At 43.6% G+C, this 24,122-nt stretch overlaps 1 protein-coding gene across 1 annotated transcript in view; it reads right to left on the reverse strand.

Moving 5' to 3' along the window:
• myo15b (myosin XVB) overlaps positions 1–24,122 on the reverse strand; it is a 108,562-nt gene that overhangs the window by 76,975 nt on the left and 7,465 nt on the right. The window contains exons 4-20 of the mRNA XM_041973447.1: positions 22,413–22,477; positions 22,278–22,341; positions 20,307–20,416; positions 20,136–20,210; positions 15,388–15,467; positions 15,188–15,308; positions 15,038–15,101; positions 14,846–14,959; positions 14,571–14,732; positions 12,448–12,561; positions 12,313–12,371; positions 11,856–11,979; positions 11,678–11,773; positions 8,392–8,523; positions 8,132–8,257; positions 7,801–7,878; positions 3,714–3,838 (exon numbers count right to left, since the gene is read on the reverse strand). Coding sequence (XP_041829381.1) covers positions 3,714–3,838; positions 7,801–7,878; positions 8,132–8,257; positions 8,392–8,523; positions 11,678–11,773; positions 11,856–11,979; positions 12,313–12,371; positions 12,448–12,561; positions 14,571–14,732; positions 14,846–14,959; positions 15,038–15,101; positions 15,188–15,308; positions 15,388–15,467; positions 20,136–20,210; positions 20,307–20,416; positions 22,278–22,341; positions 22,413–22,477 — 1,709 coding nt within the window. The remainder of the gene's footprint in view (positions 1–3,713; positions 3,839–7,800; positions 7,879–8,131; positions 8,258–8,391; positions 8,524–11,677; positions 11,774–11,855; positions 11,980–12,312; positions 12,372–12,447; positions 12,562–14,570; positions 14,733–14,845; positions 14,960–15,037; positions 15,102–15,187; positions 15,309–15,387; positions 15,468–20,135; positions 20,211–20,306; positions 20,417–22,277; positions 22,342–22,412; positions 22,478–24,122) is intronic.

Genomic DNA, 24,122 nt, shown 5'->3' on the forward strand with positions numbered 1-24,122 from the left:
CACACCGCACCCCGAAGCATCAGTGGGGACGGGGGGAGCCTGAGGCCCCAAAAGCCCAGCAGGTCCACAGAGCACCAAGCCCAGGACAGCCAAAGCAGACAGAGCATCGGCCCACTCAGACCAGAGCAGAGGGACCCCCAGACTGGAGCCCCCCATCGCAATGGGGCAGGGGCACCGGGCAGCACAGGGCGACAGTGAGCAGGCCCAGTGGGCGCCGGGCACTGCGGCGCGGGCCGCACGGCAGGCAGGCACCCCACAGGTCCAAGGGCCACCCATTCCCCCCAGCAGAGCCCCGCCCAGGAACCCGACGGGGCCCGACCGCCCAGGCATAACCACCACAGGCCACGCCAACCCAACACCAAGGCTAGGCACCCCAGGGACAAGAACATATGCTTCACATTTTACCGCCGGAGGTTGCCGCTTGGTGGAAGTGGACCACATTTTCACTGAAACTACTCTGGTCACAGAGTCCACGCTTCTTACTGATGCATGGGTTGCCTTTATTCCATGAACCATGAAACACCGTCAAAACTAAAAAGATAAAAATGCCCTTACAATATCAAAGCTCAAATAACCACAAACAGAGCTTTATCTGATCATAAATACACACAGTAAAACATTCTCTTTGTTTCCAACACTCATTGTGAACCCTGTTTTACACAATGTCCATAAACTAAAGAGGTAGCTTAACAAACATTACCATTTTTGTCTGGTAGACTAGCAGTAGAATTTTTAACGGGAACATAAAAGTCCTCCCAATGTCTCAACCATTAATTCGGCTCTCTCTTTTTTGGCGCTTAATCAACAGCTTCCAAGGTGCAGTCACATGACTTATGAAACAAACCTTTTCTCACAGAAGTAGTTGTGGTACTGCAATAAAATAATGGTTGCAAATATCAGAGTAGTTTAGATTAATAAAAAAATTCCACGATAGTGTGAAAAAGAAAATTATATTAAACACATAAGGAAACAGCAGCGTGAGCTACACACCAGGCAGTCTGTAAAATAAAAACCCATTCATTCATTTGAAGCAAAAAGCTAGCTGTAGCAGCTGAGCTAGTTAGCAGTAGCCTGCTTTGTTTAGCTTTTTGCCACCCACAAACGTTGCCAACATGCAAGTCCCATGATCAGTGATGAAAGCTGAGAATGGTCTATGGAGATAGGACGTCCGTTGAGTTGATTCCAGGTGGTGAAATAGCTCCAGATTAATCCTTCACTCTCTTGGCCTTGGACGAGGTAGAGGAGGTTGACGTTTGGTTTGGTTTTCTGATGGAAAAATCTTGTAAATTGATTATTGATTGATGAAATTATTGATGATATTGTGACCATCTGTGAGAGACACAGCTGTCATTTAATGATTGTAACCAGAACTATTTTTACAGGACTCTGTTATCTTTAGTGCCCCTCTGGAAGTGAATACAATTGGAAAACACATCAAAGGACCTTATTGCCTTCTTCTGTGGTTGGTCAACATGAACCTCGTTCCAGTGGTCCGGCACCAGAGGAAGAGATACAACTGTTCCCAGGGGGAAGAGGGTATATAAACCATGTGTCCTGAGCTAAGAGCCAGTTCAACATTGTCTGGCAACCTGTGTGTTCAAAGTCTGAGTGGACTCCTGAAGTTGCAGTAAACAGCTGTCTTCTCTCTGATCTGAGTGTCTGTGGTTCATTCAATTTTTCCAACTTTTTCCCATGACAGTTCTGTCATAGCACCAATCTACCAAATCTGTCAGGCTAGCCAAATTCTCCCCGCTAAGAGTGTACTTTAAAAGACACTATTTTCCCACTGGCAAGAGTTATGTAATTGAATTAAGAAATGTTTGAACACAATTGGTCTGAATTTGGCGTCTCACAGGATCTACATCACTTACAGCAACAGCGTTACTTACCTACTCTCAACGTTACTTACCTCCTCTCAGCATCACTTACCTGCGAGGTAAAGGAAGGTAACTCACTTCAAAGACAGAACTATCACACAACCTTACAGAAGAAGAAAGCAGCAGTTGGAGGAGGCTGTGGGGCCCACATCAGTGGTCACAGCAGTAACTATCCACCAAATGGTGTTGTGAGTGGTTTTAAACAGTTCTGTAATAGGCCTGATGTGATGCAGAATGTTGTTCCATGCTTTGGTCAGCACATAAAAGAAAGATTTTTGTCCATAACAGTTCCTAAAGAGTGGTAGTGGCAGATGTCCATTTGTTATTGATCTGACTGAATGATCAGATCTGTGGTTACGTTTTTGGACCAAAGTAGCTACAGATGGGTAGCTATTGAGCAAAATAGCAATTTGGTCCAATGACTCAGCACAAAGTTCTGAAAGGTTGGTGCATTGGACAGTGACAGAGCAGAACAGTGGTGAGTCCAGCCTTATATGCTCTGTTATAGTCTTGTCACTGGCTCAAGGACTTCATTGGTTGTGAGTGTCCTAACAGGCAAAGAATATGACAGTAGACAGAATTATTACATACAAATATGTCTTAGAAACTGGCAGAGACAGTTGTGATCTGATCATTTTTGGTTCAGTTTTCAGTTGTACATGCTCACTGCACGTGAGATGGGAATTCAGCGTGATCCCCAGATACTTGTATGTAGCTACAGTGAAGAGTTGTTGGTTTGCATTAGAGGCTGACATTTTTTCCTGCGGGATTCCCACAGGATGGGAGTCAATGTTATTGATCACTTGATTGGGACGGTACAAGATAAAAAGTTAACAGGAGCAGGAACCAAAGGGGGGAAAAAAAAAAACTTTTGTAGTTTTTGCTCAATAAACCTACACTGTAATCGAGTATAAAAAGAACTACACTACCCAGAAGCCAACACTGCTTTCCAGCCGCTGCTTCCATGCCGGAATTGAAATAAGAGAAGGAATGGAGTTAGCAAACAACTGATATGGCAAAAAACGATTTACAACGCAAAGTTAGAAGTAATGACGTGTCTATTGGGTTGGAAGAACTGGTTAGAAAAGGCGGACATACTAATGAACTTCACGAGAGTCGAGTGCAACGGTTTTTAACACACTGTATGCCGCTTGTAAAACATGTTTAGTTAATGACATTTAGAAATTAGTGAATGTTTTTTTTGTTGTTGTCTTTTTATAATTGTAATTACCTCTAAAAAAAAAAACCTAGAAACACTAAGCAGCTGGTGTAAAAAAGAAGGGTGAGAATATTCAATCAAATTCAATGTATTGCCTAAAGACTAAATAAATTTTTTAAAATGGGAGAGGGAGTCATTTTATCGGGACTGGGACGGGACAAGATTTTTTTCTGTGGGAGTGGGATGGGACAGGAGTAATAATGCACTCCCATGTCATCCTCTAGTTTGCATCCCTAACTGCATCCATAACTACAAGATTTGATAGGATAAGCTGTGAAAATACATGCATTCTGTTTTTTTTTTTTTTTTTTTTTTTTACTGTGATTGTTAAATGATTATTTTGCAGCCACCAAGGACTGCAGATATTTAATAAGTATATGGTTAATTATGTCAGTATCTGGACCAGATACAAAAATAATGGTGTCATCTGTGTAAACAATTATTTAGAATGACTGAGCACATTGGGAAGGTGATTGATATAAATTGGGAAAAGTAGGAGGCACAAGCAACTGCCCTGAGGAACTCCCATCAAACACTCACGTGGCTCTAATATGACTGAACCAATTCGTAATAGTGACAGCAATTGTGTGTAGGGATGTTATTTATGTTTGCAGAACCTCTGAATGAAGTAGGAGTACTGAATCCGTATGGGGAAACCCTCTTTCCGGATGTGGATGGTCTCCAGTATCCCTGCATGCCTCATCTGAGCTGATACATAGTCCACATCAAAGACTCCAGGAAGCTGAAATTGGACAAATACATCATTCAGACAGATTGTTGTTTCCTTTGAAATTGAATGTGGTTAAATAGAAAAGCCACATTTTTCCTGTTGGATTAGCAGTTGCTACTGCTCATTAGTGGAAAAAAAAGTTATAACCACTGAAATACCACAGAGCTCTACTCTGATAGTGAGTTGCCTTCTCATTCACCACCGACAATGAATGAATGAATGGATGGATGGATGGATGGATGGATGGATGGATGGATGGATGGATGGATGGATGGATGGATGGATGGATGGATGGACCATATAACATTAGCCTTATCAGTAATAATTACTAAGTAATTAAACCCATACATAGTTATAGCTGTGTTGGAAACTATCTGTAGCCAGTCCTAGCGTATCTACTGCTCAGCAAGCTCTCCACATATAATCAGCATGATACAATCCAAAGGGAAATCCTCAGCTTACAGTAGCTGATGTTACCTTGACATAGTTTGGCTTCAGACAACGGATGAAAGTAGTCCTGCACCTGAGATTGCAAGGAGAAAACACAGATACGGGTCAGTCAGCAGAAGTTCACTTTTTAAATGAACATGTGCAGAACATCATCTTTCACTAATGTGCTAAATAGTAAATATGAACAGATTCCCTTCAGGGGCAAATTCCAGGAACATATAATGTGAATCGGGGTACGAATGTGTGTGATAGACCAAAGCACATAGTATGTAAGAAGTGCTGTAAAATGAGTGTGTGAATAAGTAATTGTAACATGTGGTGTAAAATGCTTTGAGTGGTAAACATGACTATAAGTACTATAAGTACATCCATCCATCCTCCATTCATCCAATCAATCAATCCGTTCATCCATCCGTTCATCCATCCATCCAACCAATCAATCCGTTCATCCATCCATCCATCCATCCAACCATCCATCCATCCATCCAATCAATCAGTCAGTTCATCCATCCGTTCATCCATCCATCCATCCATCCATCCATCCATCCATCCAATCAATCAGTCAGTTCATCCATCCGTTCATCCATCCATCCAACCAATCAATCCGTTCATCCATCCATCCATCCATCCAACCATCCATCCATCCATCCATCCATCCATCCATCCATCCATCCATCCATCCATCCATCCTCCATTCATCCAATCAATCAATCTGTTCATCCATCCATCCATCCATCCATCCATCCATTTATTCATCCAATTAATCAATCCGTTCATCCATCCGTTCATCCATCCATCCATCCATTTATTCATCCATCCCTACTTATTTAATTTTGTGTTTTCTTCTTAATAAACACTTGTACTTCTCTTTGATGGACAAGTCACCCCCTCTCTTTGAGTGTACCTAAGAAGTTATGGAATAGGTCCAAAACAATTTAATAATTTTGTATAATTTTTAAGGAATAATTAAACATTTTTCTGTTTGACTAAATTTAATTTCTGCATGATCCACCTCCATCTCTGTGGTGGTACCTGTCCAGACGGGTGGTGAGCTCCGTCAGGGACTGGAGAAAGTGTGAAGCAGCAGTAGAGGGCTGATGGCGGAGCCCTTTCCCCCTCCAGCCCAGTTCTCTCTGCTGGATGTAATTATCCTGAACCTTCCTGAACACCTCAGAAATCATCTATAGGAATGAGACAAACCACAGCATATATATATATATATACACAGTATATGTAAGAAAACCTAATCATAAAAAAACAAAAACAAAACAGATTTGTGTACTTTTTTTTTTTTTTTACTTCCACATGAATTCAGTTTATAGTGTCATGTACCATATGACTGAAGTTAGAATGTTTTGTAACAAAAAATTATAAATAAAAAAGGCTGCAGTGTAAGTAAATCTTATTAACTAACATAGAAAAAATATTGAAACATATTTTACCATGTGATGGAAAATATGAGCTGATAGTGAATTTGATGCAGCAACATGTCTAGCAACACGTTCTGGGGTGATGTTCAGCATGGTGGAAAAAGTAGTTCCAGGGTGGTGTTCATCACGGTGTAAAAAGTAGTTCCAGGGTGATGTTCAGCACGGTGAAAAAGTAGTTCCAGGGTGATGTTCGGCACGGTGTAAAAAGTAGTTCCAGGGTGATGTTCGGCACGGTGTGAAAAGTAGTTCCAGGGTGATGTTCGGCACGGTGTAAAAAGTAGTTCCAGGGTGATGTTTAGCACGGTGTAAAAAGTAGTTCCAGGGTGATGTTCGGCACGGTGTGAAAAGTAGTTCCAGGGTGATGTTCGGCACGGTGAAAAAGTAGTTCCAGGGTGATGTTCAGCACGGTGTAAAAAGTAGTTCCAGGGTGATGTTCAGCATGGTGTAAAAAGTAGTTCCAGGGTGATGTTCAGCACGGTGTAAAAAGTAGTTCCAGGGTGATGTTCAGCACGGTGTAAAAAGTAGTTCCAGGGTGATGTTCAGCACGGTGTAAAAAGTAGTTCCAGGGTGATGTTCGGCACGGTGTGAAAAGTAGTTCATGGGTGATGCTGGGTTTCTGCTTCCATGATGCTCCAGATGTTGTGTACTGGTGAAAGGTCTGGACTGCAGGCAGGCCAGTTCAGCAGCCGGACTCTTCTCCTGTGAAGCCATGCTGCTGTGATGGATGCAGGATGTGGTTCAGCATCGTCTTGCTGAAATCTGCAAGTCCTTCCCTGAAAGAGACGTTGTCTGGATGGGAGCAGATGTTGCTCTAAAGCCTCCATGTACTTTTCAGCATTGATGGAGCTTCACAGATGTGGAAGCTGCCCACGCCATAGGCACTAATGCAGCCCCATCCCATCAGAGATGCAGCTTTTCACCTGTCCACTGATAACAAGCTGGATGCTCCCTCTCCTCTTTAGTCTGCAGGACACGCCGTCCATGCTTTCCACAAACTAGTTCACATCTTCATCCAGGTTTCCACTTTGCCTCAGAGCATTTTTAATGAGCTTTGGTCCAGAAAAGACGGCACTGATTCTGGTCCTGTTCACATCTGGCTTCTTCTCTGCATGATGGAGCTTTAACCTGCATTTGTGGGTTTCAGGGTGAAGTGTGTTCACAGACAGTGGTTTCTGGAAGGTTCCTGAGTCCATGCAGTGGTTTCCAATAGAGAATCATGTCTGCTTTTAAGGCAGAAGATCACCAGCATCCAGCCATGTCCCATGCATACAGAGATTCCTCCTGATTCTCTGAATCTTCTAATGATATTCTACACTGTAGATGGTGGATCTTCAAAGTCTGAGGAACATTTTCTGAAATTGTTCCACAGTTTTAGATCCAGTTTTTCTCAGATTGGTGAAGCTCTGTCCATCTTTCCATCTGAGAGACTCTGCCTCTCTGAAATGCTCCTTTATACCCAGTCACGTTACTGACCTGTTGCCAGGTAACCTGGTTAGTTGTTTCCTGATTAGTTTCTGGTTTGTACCAGGTACTTTTCCAGCCTTTTGTTGCTCCTGTTCCAACTTTTTCCAGGCGTGTTACTGCATCAGATTCACTATCAGCTCATGTTTTCATCACATGGTGAAACGTGTCAGTTTCATCATCTGATGTGTTGGTGATCTGCTACTGGGGATAAAAGATGAGTTGATGAGATTTACAATTCGCTGGATTCTCTTTTAATTTACATCTTTTAAAACATCCAAATACATTATACCATGCACTTTTGAGAAAAGTCAGAAGGGGGTTTGGTTTGATTGAAGAGTTTATTTAAAATGTAATCTGAATAAAAAAAATTGTTCAAAATAAAAGCTATAAATTATCAAAACGAATATTTCCTCTTTACATTAAAATGTCTTCTTTTAAAGTTTAATGGGGCTCAGTCCTCTAATAAGATGAAAGATGTCTCGGAGTCTAACTGAGGGTTTGATCATGAAACTTGATTAATTTTAATCTACTGGACAACCTGCAGCCATGATGTTGACTTTACTCCTTCAGTCAAAGTATTTTCATACAGGCCATGTGCTCTCTGCTTGGTTCTAATATCAGCTGGATCACCTGAATCCGACTTCTGGCAAAGAGCTCCACCACTTCTGTCCTAAACTGGTCGTGGTTCTTGTTCAGGAAATTGTGTACCTGGAAAACAGTTGTGCTTTTTTTTTTCAGCCAAATATTTACACAATAATAATAATAATAATAATAATAACTTTTGTGGATTCGATGTAGACTTTAATCTGAAAAAGCCTCCAAGGTGCTCTCATCTCACATCTTTATATATGTTTACGTTCATTGTATGGTCATATTTGAATAAAAGATTCTCTGCGAGAAGCAGGGATGCCCAGCTGTACAGTCGTTTTGTTGTCAGACAGCAGCGTGCATGGTCCGGTACCTGATACGTGACGGCTCCAGCATAGTGATAAACAGTGAAGACTGGCATCGGGTTCTTGGGCTTGGCATAGAAGGGGCTGTTTGCATGGTGGTAGTGGCACTTCTGGAGGAAGGTGTGGTCAGTGGCCTGTTCAAAGGGAAAGTACAGAGATGAAACTAGATCAGGGTTTAGCACTGAGCTGTGTCTGTAAAGATCAGCGTCAGGGCTGAGGGAGTGTGTTATACCCTCAGAGGTATGGACATGTTTGTCAGGGTGTGTACCTGTGGGAGGCAGGTCTGATCATCCAGTATGCGCAGGATGCCATGCGGCCTGGAGGAGATCAGCTCCAGACAGGAGTGGAAATTCTTCATGGGCATTGGATACCACTGGATGTGTTCTGCACTGTATTCCTCCTGCAGGATATACAGACGGTGATTCTGCAAAATCCAAACTTAAGCCATACTTCTCCATGAATCCTGGTGAAGCCAGTCAGGTTGTTAGATTACAAAGAGGTCTTAAAGACCTGGATGACTGAAATTTCTCTGTCTAAACTCAGACACACTGAGGCTGTTGTCTTTGGACCTGAGAACCTTAGGAAGATTCTGTCTAGCTAATTATTACTTGATAGTTTTACCTTGGTTTCCTTTATTACTGTGAGGAATCTTGGACTTATTCTGGACCAGAATCTGTTCTTTGACTCACATATAAACCAGGTTTCTAGGACCTCCCTCTTCCACCTACATAATATTCCCAAATGAGGAGCATTGTGTCTCAGAGTGATGAAAGAAAACTGGTCCATGGATTTGTTCCTTCCAGACTGGATGACTGTCATTTCTGATTACTGGGCTTTCCTTCCTGGCCCTTGTTCAGATGGAGGTTTTCCTTCCTGGTTCTGATGGAGGTTTTTCTTCCTGCTTCTGGTCCTGATGGAGGCTTTCCTTCCTGGCCCTTGTTCAGATGGAGGTTTTCCTTCCTGCTTCTGGTCCTGATGGAGGCTTTCCTTCCTGGCCCTTGTTCAGATGGAGGTTTTCCTTCCTGCTTCTGGTCCTGATGGAGGCTTTCCTTCCTGGCCCTTGTTCAGATGGAGGTTTTCCTTCCTGGTTCTGATGGAGGTTTTTCTTCCTGCTTCTGGTCCTGATGGAGGTTTTCCTTCCTGGCCCTTGTTCAGATGGAGATTTTCCTTCCTGGTTCTGATGGAGGTTTTTCTTCCTGCTTCTGGTCCTGATGGAGGCTTTCCTTCCTGGCCCTTGTTCAGATGGAGGTTTTCCTTCCTGGTTCTGGTTCTGATGGAGGTTTTTCCTTCCTGGTTCTGGTCCTGATGGAGGTTTTTACTTCCTGGTCCTGATGGAGGTTTTTCCTTCCTGGTCCTGGTCCAGATGGAGGGTTTTCCTTCCTGGTCCTGGTCCTGATGGAGGTTTTTCCTTCCTGATCCTGGTCCTGATGGAGGGTTTTCCTTCCTGGTCCTGATGGAGGTTTTCCTTCCTGGCCCAGGTCCTGATGGAGGTTTTTCCTTCCTGGTCCTGGTCCTGATGGAGGGTTTTCCTTCCTGGTCCTGATGGAGGTTTTCCTTCCTGGCCCAGGTCCTGATGGAGGTTTTTCCTTCCTGGACCTGGTTTTGATGGAGGTTTTCCTTCCTGGTCCTGATGGAGGATTTTCCTTCCTGGCCCGGGTCCTGATGGAGGTTTTCCTTCCTGGCCCGGGTCCTATGGAGGTTTTCCTTCCTGGTCCTGGTCCTGATGGAGGTTTTCCTTCCTGGTCCTGGTCCTGATGGAGTTTTTCCTTCCTGGTCCTGATGGAGGTTTTCCTTCCTGGCCCAGGTCCTGATGTAGGTTTTCCTTCCTGGCCCTTGTTCAGATGGAGGTTTTCCTTCCTGGCCCTTGTCCTGATGGAGGTTTTTCTTCCTGGTTCTGGTCCTGATGGAGGTTTTCCTTCCTGGTTCTGGTCCTGATGGAGGTTTTTCCTTCCTGGACCTGCTTTTGATGGAGGTTTTCCTTCCTGGTCCTGATGGAAGGTTTTTCTTTCCTGGTCCTGGTCCTGATGGAGGCTTTCCTTCCTGGTTCTGGTCCTGATGGAGTTTTTTTTTTTTACTGGTTCTGGTCCTGATGGAGGTTTTTTTTTTACTGGTTCTGGTCCTGATAGAGGGTTTTCTTCCTGGTTCTGGTTCTGATGGAGGTTTTCCTTCCTGGTTCTGGTTCTGATGGAGGTTTTTCCTTCCTGGTTCTGGTCATGATGGAGGTTTTTACCTCCTGGTCCTGGTTTTGATGGAGGTTTTTCTTTCCTGGTCCTGGTCCTGATGGAGAGTTTTCCTTCCTGGCCCGGGTCCTGATGGAGGTTTTCCTTCCTGGTTCTGGTCCTGATGTAGGTTTTCCTTCCTGGCCCGAGTCCTGATGGAGGTTTTTCCTTCCTGGTCCTGGTCCTGATGGAGGTTTTCCTTCCTGGTCCTGGTCCTGATGGAGGTTTTCCTTCCTGGTCCTGATGGAGGTTTTCCTTCCTGGCCCAGGTCCTGATGGAGGTTTTCCTTCCTGATCCTGGTCCTGATGGAGGGTTTTCTTTCCTTGCCCAGGTCCTGATGGAGGTTTTTCCTTCCTGGTCCTGATGGAGGTTTTCCTTCCTGGCCCAGGTCCTGATGGAGGTTTTCCTTCCTGGCCCAGGTCCTGATGGAGGTTTTCCTTCCTGGTCCTGGTCCTGATGGAGGTTTTCCTTCTTGGCCCAGGTCCTGATGGAGGTTTTTCCTTCCTGATCCTGGTCCTGATGGAGGTTTTCCTTCCTGGCCCAGGTCCTGATGGAGGTTTTTCCTTCCTGGTCCTGGTCCTGATGGAGGGTTTTCCTTCCTGGTCCTGATGGAGGTTTTCCTTCCTGGCCCAGGTCCTGATGGAGGTTTTCCTTCCTGGTCCTGGTCCTGATGGAGGTTTTCCTTCTTGGCCCAGGTCCTGATGGAGGTTTTTCCTTCCTGATCCTGGTCCTGATGGAGGGTTTTCCTTCCTGGTCCTGATGGAGGTTTTCCTTCCTGGCCCAGGTCCTGATGGAGGTTTTTCCTTCCTGGTCCTGGTCCTGATGGAGGGTTTTCCTTCCTGGTCCTGATGGAGGTTTTCCTTCCTGGCCCAGGTCCTGATGGAGGTTTTTCCTTCCTGGTCCTGGTCCTGATGGAGGGTTTTCCTTCCTGGTCCTGGTCCTGATGGAGGGTTTTCCTTCCTGGCCCAGGTCCTGATGGAGGTTTTTCCTTCCTTGTCCTGATGGAGGTTTTCCTTCCTGGCCCTTGTTCAGATGGAGGTTTTCCTTCCTTGTCCTGATGGAGGTTTTTCTTCCTGGTCCTGGTCCTGATGGAGGTTTTCCTTCCTGGTCCTGGTCCTGATGGAGGGTTTTCTTAGCTAGGTCATTATTCTATGAGCTGGTTTAACAGTTAATATTAGCTGGACTAACATGGATCATATGGTGGATTTGTTGTAACTGGACTATAACTGGACTGTGGTGAGATGATGTTGTTAGGCTGTATAAACAAAGCTGAAATGAACTGGATGAAATGTAATTTCCATTTAGTGATTCAGTGAAACTTCAGCGCGCTCTGACCTGCTCTTGAGAAATCACTGCTTTGTTGACAAAATGCTGCAGCTGCTCGTTGGCAAAGTTGATGCACAGCTGCTCAAAGCTGTTCACCTCCAGATCCTACACCACAGCACAGACATCATCACTAACACAATATGATCTGTCACTGGGAGATTTTCACGCCCGGGTCATAGCTACCAACCTCAAACCCGTAGATGTCAATTACACCCACGCTGCTGTCCATCTCAGAGGGACTCAGCCAGTCATTAATCTGCTCCAACAACCAGTCAAACAGCACTGAATACAAAGCTTTGGCAATGGCATCTCTAAGAGGCAGAAGAGAAAAAAGAAGAACCAGTTGGTGGTAAGGATTTAATCGTGCCTTGATAGTTTAACTAAATGAAGCTATGATGTGGATTTATTGGAAATTATTCATTATTATCCTATTGAGTCTGGACCCTACCTGAAATTTTTGGTATTTGCTGCATCACTTTGAACTCACCTTGTTCTCCTGATTGTAAGAAGTCATGAGAAGATTGGTGCTGGCCCACCTAAATGAGCTCAAACCACTTCTTAACAGTTTGTTAACTGAGTGATCAAGATTTAAGATGCCTGCTATGATAAACACATTAAACAAATGTTGAAATTTTTGGTCTCACCTCGACTCTATGGCACTTTCCACACACAGGGGGCAGTAAATCCTGTCATACGTGGTTTCCTGGGAAGAAGAAAGCCAGTCAGAGTGCATACATGCTGCTCAGGAGGCTTTCAGTGATGCATGAGAGGCTACTGACTGTAACTCTGTGGGTGATGACCGTCTGCAAGGCCTCAGAAGAAATCTGCAACAAGTAGCCCACCCTCCTGCTCTCAGCCTCGCTTAAGATGCGAGCCACCTCGTACGACTCACTCTGAAACAACAACTGAGCCTGGTTTCATGCACATCAAAAATCTTACCATCTCATCCAATTTCTGGAGTTATCAAATAATTCAGCTGGTCATGTAGACAGCAAAATCTGGCCAGCTTTGTCAGATACTGAATCCGTTTTCATGACCATCAAAATCCAATAACTGAAAGTAATCAGATTACTGTAATGATCAGATCTGGTGCATCTACAAGCAGTTCGGAAATGAGGTATTCTACAAACCCTGCTCTACATTTTCTAGTCTCTAATTGGATTTCTTTGCGTATGTATGTAGTGACAAAACTTTCTATTATTTTAAAAATGTTAGGTCTTCATTGAACATGGCATCGCCCGCAGTCTAGCATTACCTGCTAATGTGGGGGTCTGCGGTCTTAGCATTACCCGCTAATGTGGGGGTCTGCGGTCTTAGCATTACCCGCTAATGTGGGAGTCTGTGGTCTTAGCATTACCCACTAATGTGGGACTCTGCGGTCTTAGCATTACCCACTAATGTGGGACTCTGCGGTCTTAGCATTACCCACTAATGTGGGACTCTGCGGTCTTAGCATTGCCCGCTAATGTTGGAGTCTGCGGTCTTAGCATTACCTGCTAATGTGGGAGTCTGCGGTCTTAGCATTACCCACTAATGTGGGACTCTGCGGTCTTAGCATTGCCTGCTAATGTTGGAGTCTGCGGTCTTAGCATTACCTGCTAATGTGGGACTCTGCGGTCTTAGCATTGCCTGCTAATGTTGGAGTCTGCGGTCTTAGCATTACCTGCTAATGTGGGAGTCTGCGGTCTTAGCATTGCCTGCTAATGTGGGAGTCTGCAGTCTTAGCATTACCTGCTAATGTGCAGTCTTAGCATTACCCGCTAATGTGGGACTCTGCGGTCTTAGCATTGCCTGCTAATGTGGGAGTCTGCGGGTTTAGAGTTAGCTACTAATGTGGGAGTCTGCAGTCTTAGCATTATCTGCTAATGTGCAGTCTTAGCATTACCTGCTAATGTGGGAGTCTGCTGTCTTAGCGTTAGCTGCTAATGTGGGAGTCTGTGGTCTTAACATTGCCTGCTAATGTGGGAGTCTGCAGTCTTAGCATTATCTGCTAATGTGCAGTCTTAGCATTACCTGCTAATGTGCTGTCTTAGCGTTAGCTGCTAATGTGGGAGCTAATAAGCTGCTAAATAGTGTACATGTGAATGTTTTACTTAATTTATAGTGTGACTTTCTGTTGCTGCATGACATCCTGTTTTCTTTTGCATTCTGTTCACGTAACGACATTGCTTCATCTTTTTAACAGAAGACTGAAAAGACTAAAGTGACGCAGTTTTTTACACATGCATAGATGTAAAAAAACCAAAATAAATCAGATATACAGGAAGACATTTGAGTATCAGGGAGAAATCTAGGCATGTTAATATGATTTCTCATAATCAGATTATGCTGACTACATGACTGGAATAATCTGATTACTCTAGATTCAGATTATGATTAGATTTTTATGTAAACGAGCTCAATGTCAGTTTGATTTTGAAAAATCATTAAAACACCTTAATTTCTCCTCAGTACTCTGATGTCTTCCTCCATGTGGGCACATATATCTGATTTATGTCATTTTACATCTGAGAATGCGCAAAAAACTGCATGCTTTCATTATTTCCACATCTTCCACACTAGCAATGCCATCGCGTTGTCCATTTAGCAGCTTGTTAGCTCCACATTAGCAGCTGAAGTTCAGACAGCAGACTCCGGGCACCGCCATGTTCAACGAAGACAAGATGTTTTGAAAATAACAGGAAGTTACATCACTACACACCTTGCCTTGCCTTACATACGTACTCTGACAGAAATCCGATTATAGACTAGAAAATGTAGACCAGGGTTTTTAGAATATCACGTTTCAGAAGTGGATGTAGAAGCATCAGATTTATTATTAGTTATTGGATCACTCCCAGTTTTTGGATTTTAAAGGTCATGTAAATGTCTTACTCTTTTCTACACACATGCATACACACACCTCATGTGAGCTGAAGCAGATGTTGCCGAGCTGCAGGATGGAGGATAGGATGGCCCAGATGGTGGAGATCTGGTCAGCATGTAAGCCGACAGTCTCAAAGCACTGAACCAAAAGCTGGAAGTCCTGTTTGTCCTGCTTCCCCTTCAGCTCACAGGCACCACCCTACAGGATGGTGATAAAAACACGTTCAATACGTACAAGCGAAGTGAAATAAAAAAAAATAAAAATAAAAAACAAGGAAAAAAGGACTAAAATATATGCTCAGGGTGATGTACTTGGTTCAGGTAGTAATAAGTCTCTGCTCCCTGCAGGTAGAGCTCCTGTTTGTCCCAGTCGTTCATACCTGCCAACAGCTCATAAAACACATGGTAGTTCCTCTCTTTTTTGGCCTGCAGATAAAAGAGACAACAAATAAAGTCTGCCCCCTGCAACCATTACAAAAATCTTCTGGGAATGGATGTTCTCACCTGAAAGACAATCCTGGACTTCTCCAGGAGATATTTGGAGAGTGACGTCCCTACAACAGCTCCTCTGTCAACCAAGACGAGACACGTCACTCAAATTAAACATCTGCAACCAATCACGTCATGAGCTGAAACAACAACTGTTGGACTTACTGGAGAATATGGATGTGGAGGTATTTGCCAAATCGGCTGGAGTTGTTATTGAGGATGGTCTTGGCATTCCCAAAGCTCTCCAGGATGGGAAAGACCTCCATGGGCTGATTACGGAGGAGAAAGAGGGACATGGAGAAGAAGGTTCATGGCTGTTCCCTAAATAAGAGGTGATTTTGTGTTTCCTACCTGTCTGAGGTTGTCTTCTCCACCCTGATACATGGAGGTGAGGTAGTGGACTATCAGTTTGGTAGCTTCAGTCTTCCCTGAACCGCTTTGTCCACTACAAGACAAACACATGAGAGGGAGTTCTTTCATTCACAAATTCCTACTGAAGATTCAAAAACATTTTCTGAAAATCATATCTATATATTTGTCTTGTCGGAAATGGCATACCCAAAATAAATTAGGTATATCCTAAGAACTACCAGGGCTGTATGTATAATCTTGGTCTCCACAGAAAGATGAGACCTGTGAGATTACCACAGAAGTGTCAGAATCAAGATATGTCATACTGCGTTAGAGTAAATTCATCTGGAACACAGTAGAAAATGTAAATGGCCATCTCTCCCTTAAAGAAAACCATATTACTTTCAGTGAAAACCAGAGGATAGAAGCCCAGTTCATATAGAATGAGTAAAGTAGTCCTCGGAAAGGGTAAAGTAATCCAAGGAATGCGTAAAGTAGTCCTAAGATTTAGTAAAGTAGTCTGAGAAATGAGTACAGTAGTCATAGGAATAAGTAAAGTAGTCTTAGGAATGAGCAAATTAATCCTAGGAATGAGTTACGTAATCCTAGGAATGAGTAACATAGTCCTAGGAATAAGTAAAGTAATCGTAGGAATGACATTTTTAGCTGCATGTCATTGTTTAACCACTGGTTGTCTAGGTGGTGAAAACGTCATGGGTCTGTTGGTGAACTGGAGAATTTTCTGGGAAAAACCTGGGAAAAACTCTTTCACTTGGGGCAGGACCTCATCCCTGACCCAGAGAAAGCACTCTCTGCTAAGGACCATGGTCTGGGATTTGGAGGTGCTGATTCTCATCCCAGCCACTTCACACTTGGTTGCAAATCGCTCCAGCGAGAGGTGAAGACAGAAACAGAAACCAACAGAACCACATCATATGCAAAAAGCAAAGATCCAATCCTGAGGCCACCAAACCGGATCCCCTCAACACCCCGGCTGCACCTAGAAATTCTGTCCATAAAGCCTTGGCGGAGTCCTGCCCTCACTGGAAACAAATCTGATTTACTGCCGGCAATGTGGACCAAGCTCTGACACCAGTCGTACAGGGACCAGACAGCTCGTACAAGGGGGTCTGGCACGTCATACTCCCAGAGTACCTTCCACAGGAGTCCCCGGGTGCCACAGTCGAACACCTTCTCCAAGTCCACAAAGCACATGTAGACTGGTTGAGCAATGACCACTGTTCCACGACAGGTGGGGAAACCACACTGCTCCTCCTCAATCCGAGGTTCAACTATCTGACAGACCCTCCTCTCAAGCACCCCTTAATAGACCTTACCAAGGAGGCTGAGAAGTGTGATCCCCCTGTAGTTGGAGCACACCCTCCGGTCCCCCTTTTTGAAGAGTGGGACCACCACCCCAGTCTGCCAGTCCTGGGGAACTGTCCCCGATATCCACGCGATGCTGCAGAGGCATGTCAGCCAAGACAACTCTACAGCATCCAGAGCCTTCAGGAACTCTGGGCGGACCTCATCCACCCACGGGCCCCTGTCACCAAGGAGTTTTTTAACCACCTCAGCGACTTCAGCCCCAGAGATGGGAGGGCCAACGCCAGGATCCCCAGACTGTGCTTCCTCATTGGAAGATGTGTTGGTGGGATTGAGGAGGTCTTCGAAGTATTCCCTCCACCGACCCTCAACGTCCAGAGTCGAGGTCAGCAGACCACCATCCCTACTGTACACAGTGTTGATGGAGCACTGCTTTCCCCTCTTGAGTTGCCAGATGGTGGACCAGAATCTCCTCAAAGCCGTCCGGAACTCATTCTCCATGGCCTCTCCAAACTCCTCCCATGCCCGAGTTGTTCCACTTAGTCTGCCAATACCCACAGCTGTCTCCGGAGTCCCACAGGCCAAAAAGGCCTGTTAGAACTCCCTCAACCAGTTCATGACAGGCACAACAACCTTACAGCTCCAGTTGGCCGCTTCATCAACAGAGGCACGGAACACATCCCGCTCAGACTCAATGTCTCCCGCTTCACCCGGGACATGGCTGAAGCGCTGCCGGAGATGAAAGTTGAAAAATTCTGACAGGGGACTCCGCCAGACATTCCCACGCTTGGGTCTGCCCCATCTTTTGTTAACTCAAATAAACAATCACTGTAAAAATCGCTGTCTTGTTGGGTTTTTTCATTTTCAAAATGGGTTATATCAGTTGCTGCTTTCGGCTATCTTTTCTCATTTAAGGAAAAACAAAATGCTTTAAACATCAGTATCAGTTTTGAGTTCTTTTACAGCTCCGCGGGTTCAGATGAATGTTGGTATGCATTAAAAACTCTTGTTGTATTTCAGGAGTTATATTTACTAATCTGAATAAATTTCCATGTTTATCTGCAGGTTTTCTGAATTTAGTAAAACAAAGAAATTTGGAGAGGGACAGAGCAGCATTGAATCTTTTCTGTCCCACACGAAGGGAGTGCAAGGGTACACCTAGGGACATCCCAGGCATAAGGCTATTTCTAATTCAGTAAAACAGGACCTTCCTTAAAAGCTTATAAGCATGGATTCCCCTATCATTTCATGCAACCGGCCTCTGTCTTTGTCTTAAAAAAATTTATGGGAGTGATAGAGGAGAGATACTCCCCACCAAGTCGAAGCAGTTTACCAGGCGTCTGAATGATCTTGCAGAAGACAAAGTGTCCAAGTTAACCCATAAGAACCCGAGGTGACATATTTGTCAAATACAGTTTCTGAGACATTTTGCTTCAATTTATGGTATAAACTTTGCTCAAAATCCTGTTGAACATAATCTGATACTTGTCTTCTGTCTCCTAATGGATACCCAGAAGCAAAAAACATATTATAATATTTTTAATATATCACATGGTAATAAATGGTAGATACCCCCCAAAAAATGTAATTTTTTTGTTACATTTTGTTAAAGGGCCAAATAAAGACCTCATATTTTAAAAATGGACTTTTCTTACCATTTTTTCATGGGCCGGGCCTTTATGGGTTAAAATCCCAGTTAGAACAGACAGACACTGTTTCTGGGACTGGATATCTGGACTGACTGGAGTATGTGTGGCTTTTGAGGGGTAACATTCCACTTCATGGTGTTCAGTCATGGAGGCATTATAAGGGGCCTTGTCAATCTTGACCTTTTTGAATTGTAATGAGTCGGTTGCGTGAGCATTTCCTGTTACTTAGAGCACTGAAGGACACCTAGAAGTTTGAAAAATGTTGTGGTCGATCAGGTGCATTAAGAGAAAACCAGTTTTGTCTTGTTACAGTTGTTGCCGTAGATGCCGGGCTTTTTAACTTTAGTTATTGTTAATTGGGGAATTGAAATACACTTAGATTTTTCTTTCCTTGGGAAGTTAAGAATGGAAAATATTGAAACATGAAAACAGTGCAAACATGCAAACCTTTCAAATAATCTTAGAAAAAGGTAGATTTTTGATAGGTATAGTTCTAAAGCATTCTTCTAGTGGAATTAGCGGATGTTCACTGCTTAAACAACACAGCAGATTGTATCCAAAAAAAATTACTGTTTTGTAAGAAAATAAATGTAACTTTTGAGGAAAATATATCTGGAAAACTTTTGCATGTCTTTCTTTTTCACTATATTTCATTTGTCAGTTTAAGTTGATGATTATTGCAATTACAAAATACTGTTAAAGGGTAAGTACACATTTTAAATTCCTGGCCATTACAGTGCATTGTTCTAAACAGACCAAACAGCAGGCACTATGGCAGATTATTCATTACAACTAAAGGTGACTTGCAACTTGACTTGAGCCTCAAGACTTAAAACTTGACTTGGACTTGCAATGAAGGACTTGTGAAAATCTCTGATATGGTCTGACAGGGTGACAATGTACAGTATATAAGCATGTACATAAACATGTATATAAACATGTAAAACCATGTGTTCATTGTTCATCACTGAAGCTGCTCTCCAGAGCGGACAGGGCATCCTGCAGGGGGTGGAACTCATGGTACAGCAAGGAGGGCAGTTCTACCAGGACCCTTTTGTCACCTACCTCCTGCACTGAGTCCAGAGACCAGCCCAGGACAGAGCTGGACTTCCTGAGGACTTAGTCCAGCTTCTTCCTCTCCCTCTCTGTGATGCTGCTGCTCCAGCAGACCTCACCGTACAGGATGGCTGATGCCATCACAGAGTCATGAAAGGTCCTCAGGAGTCCCCCTTCACTCAAAAGACCACAGTTTCCCTCAGAAGATAGACCTGCTCTGACCCTTCCTGTACAGTCTGTGTTGTGAGTCCAGTCCGGTTTATGGTTTAGGTGAACACCCAGGTACCTATAAGAGTAAACTATCTCAATGTCCGTTCCCTGGATGTTCACCGGTGCAGGGACAGCAGACCGGCATCTGAGAAAATCCACCACCATTCTCCTTGGTTTTCCCTGCATTGATCAGGAGGTGGTTTTGCTGACACCAGTCCTCTGTAGTCCACGTCGTGGTCCTCAGAGATCAGTCCAACAATCTTAACTAGATATAGACCTATACCCAACCTCCCCTTTATGGCTATGTCGATGCTTGGTGGAGTCTTTTAGCTGACTTTCTCCCATTATGTTGCTATGCTACATGTTAGCATGCTGCTTCCTGGTGTCTGCTGGACTATAGGGAACATTGTAAATGTAAAGATCAAAGCTGGTAGAAAAACAGATTGATTAATAGCAGAATTTTTCATTCTGGCTGAGCGAACCAGAAATAAGCAGATAAAAATGCTGAAACTTGTCGGTACCTGATGATGATGCACTGCTCCTGTGTGGAGGCCTGAGAGTGTCGGAAAGCTGAGTCTGCTATGGAGTACACATGTCTGAGGAGGAGGACATCATCAGTCAAACACTAATGGTGTGAAGGTCAGAGACACTGCCAGTTAAAATAACATAAATCACAATAACTGTTTTCTCACGGTGAGTTTGTATTCTGCTCTCTGCCTCTGTATTTCTGTCTGATTTCCTCTGTGTAAATGTTGAGTGGCTTGAAGGGGTTAATGGACAGAAGCATGTTTCCAATGTAAGTCTGGGGAAAAAAGAGAACAAAACACAATAATTTGCAGAGTAAATACCAAGTCAATGATAATACATGTCATCTGGAGGCTTGCGGGTCATGTTGACTCATTAACTACTTCCACCTACCATCAGTTCATCCAGAAATATATTGTCTACACTCCAACTGTAAGTATGCATAATTCTCAGAGAAGCTGCTGGATCCACCAATAAACTCTCAGCTTCCAACCAGCTCAACACAACAGACCCAGATCTAGAATACCTTGCACCAGTAGCATTGAGATGCTGAAGGACTCGGACACAACAATCTTTGTGTCTGGTGTTGCATTCATGTATTCGTGGGAGCACAGAATTCGGGGAGGACGTTATTTAAATGAATCATACCAACTTGTGCTGGACACATCTGTGAGCTATCACCTGGAAAACACAATCAGACCACAGCCTGATGTTTCACCATGTATAAGTCCAAATTTAAGATCAATGGAACATTGAATAAATAAGACAGTTTGCTGAGCAGCTCTGTCACAGAAAGTTTGATCGGCTGAAAATCAACAAGCTGCTGAAAACAAAGCAGGAAGAAAAGATGAGAAAAGTCACAAGAAAGGAATAACCTGATCAATATCGGTGATATGTCATTGAATCAGCAGGGGATGCAACAGTTTGGTTGTGTATTTTATTAAATGAGTGTTTCAGGTGTGTTGTTGAGAAAGATTCAGTCTGAATAACAAACAGGAACAGGAACAAACAGGAAATCAGAGCAGTCTTCGGATTTACTGCAAACTCAGTTTATTTCAGGTTCTGGTCGGCATCAGTCTCTAAGTATTGGACTGAGGTCTGGTTCCAGCACATTTAACCCAGTCAGTGTTTCTTCATCAGGATGATGAGGGTCATTGTCCTGTTGGACCGTGGACCTCTGGACTCTGGACACTTCCTGAACTCAACATATGAAGAATGTTTGGATGCAAACTGGATTCATAACAGAAAAAACATGAAGGATGAGGAACAGCTGCAGTCAGGGGGAAATGATTCATTCAGTTTTAAGCTGGTTAAAAATAAAATCAGTGGGTTAGCAGCAGGTCTACGAGTCAGTATGTCATAGTCTGTGGGTTCTGGTTTCTTTAGTCCAGATTGACCGTTGGTCTGTCATCTTCCTGTTTACTCTTAAAGGAAGTTTACAGGAAATTTGCTTCCTGTTCATTTACACCTGATTGTTGTAAATAATGAATTCCCTCCATATAAATAATCAATGCAAATCTGTTATTGTTCCATCTGTTGATCTGTTTGTTCTTCCAGCCTTACGGTCAGTCTGCTGAGTTAAGTTGGGCCCATGTACCTGGTCTTTCTGCCAGTTCTATAAATTCAGGATCCTGTGTCTGCCTGGTCCTGGCTGCTCGTCACCTCTCATCCAAGCCTCATGATGTGACCTGATTCTTCCTGGTGTGTTATGAGAATGTCTTCCTGCATGTATACCACTCCAACACATGGAACAAAGAAACCAGCTGAGGGCCTGATGGTGGAACGTCAGAAAGTTCAGTTAATGACAACCCGACTAAATCTGAAGTATTTCAGTTATCAAAGTGGTCTGGCTGACTGGGCCCAGTGAACAACAGGCTCCAGATTACCAACAGGCTGGTTAGACTCCGACTTCGGCTGACCTGTGCTGATCCTGGTAAGCTTCAGAAGTCTTCAGTGAAATAAGATGAGTGTTTCTGCACCGGTAGCTGAATTATAACTAGTTTAGCATCTTCTTGTGCTGGTTCTGTTTTTGATTCCTAAAACCTTGAGTGCATCTTTATTTAAAGAACGGTTGTTATCAACCTCTTACAAGCTGCCGTGACCTGTGTGAAAAGCCGTGAGAAGAAAGTGGAACTTACATATGTACAGTCGCGCTGAAACCTCTTCTTCAGGTTCAGGAGCACGGCGCTCTCAGACACCTCTCTGAAGACACATGACAAGCAGGGTTGAAAGTGCACATGCAGAATAAAAACAGTGTAAAAGCGTAAACTTACTCCAGCTGGGCCAGATCCTCCACCTCATCCACCTCTACAGCTCTTTTGCTGCCAGGCATCACCACCTGAAAAGGGTGGAGACAGGTTAAAAATGAGACCCTTCTAGTCATGACATCTCAGCGTTTCTCTTTACAGTTAAAACTTAGCGTTTCAGAAAATGAAAGGATCCTCCCCTCAGCTGTTCCCGGCTCCAGCTCTGTGATGTTTGCTGCTAGTGATCACCTCTCCTCTGAAGTTCTCCCCAGCAGGTAACTAAAGCACCTGCAGCACAGGTAACTGATATACTGCAATCTGAAAGCAGCGTGCTGTTGCAGGCCGGATGCTCTATTGTACCTGCACAGAGCAGGAAATAAATAAACCAGGAGTAAGTCTTTCATTGTTTCTGTTTGCTGTCCACACCAGACGGAAGTGATGAAGTAGAACTAAAACACCTAAATTACAGCCTGCAGAAAACCGTAGATTTACTGAACTGGAGGTGAACTTTGTGTTTCCACCCGCTGATGAAAGGAATAATGTTCTTCATTATGCCACCATAACGATAAATGTAGGCGCAGGTCAGCTGGATGCAGGCGAAAAGAAAAAGGGGAAAAGACTTTGACATGGACAGAATCTGGTCACTTTAATTCAAACATGTCAACAAACATCAGAGCACGGAGGAAAACAGAGGTCGTCTCACTTCTACATGATGCAGGAACTAGACTGAATGAAGAATGAAGCAGCTATAGAAGGAAACATCTAAACATCTTTTTACTATTCTACTATTATTAGTTTTACTACACTGTTTTATTAAAAGACTCTAAAAGAACAAGTGTGCGTGCATTATCTATTCAGTCTTTTAGATGTGAAGCTGCTAACAGTCTCTGATGCTATCAGTTACCTTCACAAGTCACATGATCAGTTTAATCACCTCTACCTGTGTGCAGGTCACATGATCTTAGCATACACCTGTTCTGCAACACATTAACCCATAAATCCATAAAACGCCATCCCGACTCATACGAACACTCTACTGTGCACTCAGAGTAAAATACACACTCAACCTAATATTTAAAAGAGAAACGGGATAAAGAACTAAATTTGAAAATATCCAGAGAAGATTTGCAGCTCATGTGGAAGAACATTCATTCCACTACTAACTCACACACACAGAGGAACTTCTCACTGAAAAACTTTATTAATCTCTGCCCATATACAGAGTGAATGTTTCCACCAGAAGCTTCCGTGCTGGAGAAAATGTGGAATGACTCAGGTCAACCACGACTCTGTACCGGATGGTTCCTTTATGGAAAAACATCAATCCGGAGCTGGAGTTATAATTAGAATGAAATGTCTCTGTTTTGAAGTATTTATTTAGTATTTATTTGTTTGTTTGTTTATTTATTTATTTTATTGGTTATTTATGTGTTTATTTGTTTCCTGATAAGGACCAGCAGACCCAGAACCTGGAGGCACTGCAGATGTTTGAAAAGGGGACATGAATCCCAGAAACTGGATGAGACGAGATCAGATTAACGTGTATGCCAGAACACGTTTTAACTCATTAAGGGTTTTTAAATAATAACCCAATCAAAAAGACATAACACAAACATATCACAACAACAACCGAAGTACCAGATACACACTCACAGAGAAAGAAAAAAAATCTCTTCGTGTATAAACCTGAGGCGTCGCCAGACCCCATTTACTGGGACACGTGTCCCAGCAGAAATG

The sequence above is a fragment of the Melanotaenia boesemani genome, chromosome 21 (genome assembly GCF_017639745.1).
Source record: "Melanotaenia boesemani isolate fMelBoe1 chromosome 21, fMelBoe1.pri, whole genome shotgun sequence".
Lineage (NCBI taxonomy): Eukaryota > Metazoa > Chordata > Actinopteri > Atheriniformes > Melanotaeniidae > Melanotaenia > Melanotaenia boesemani.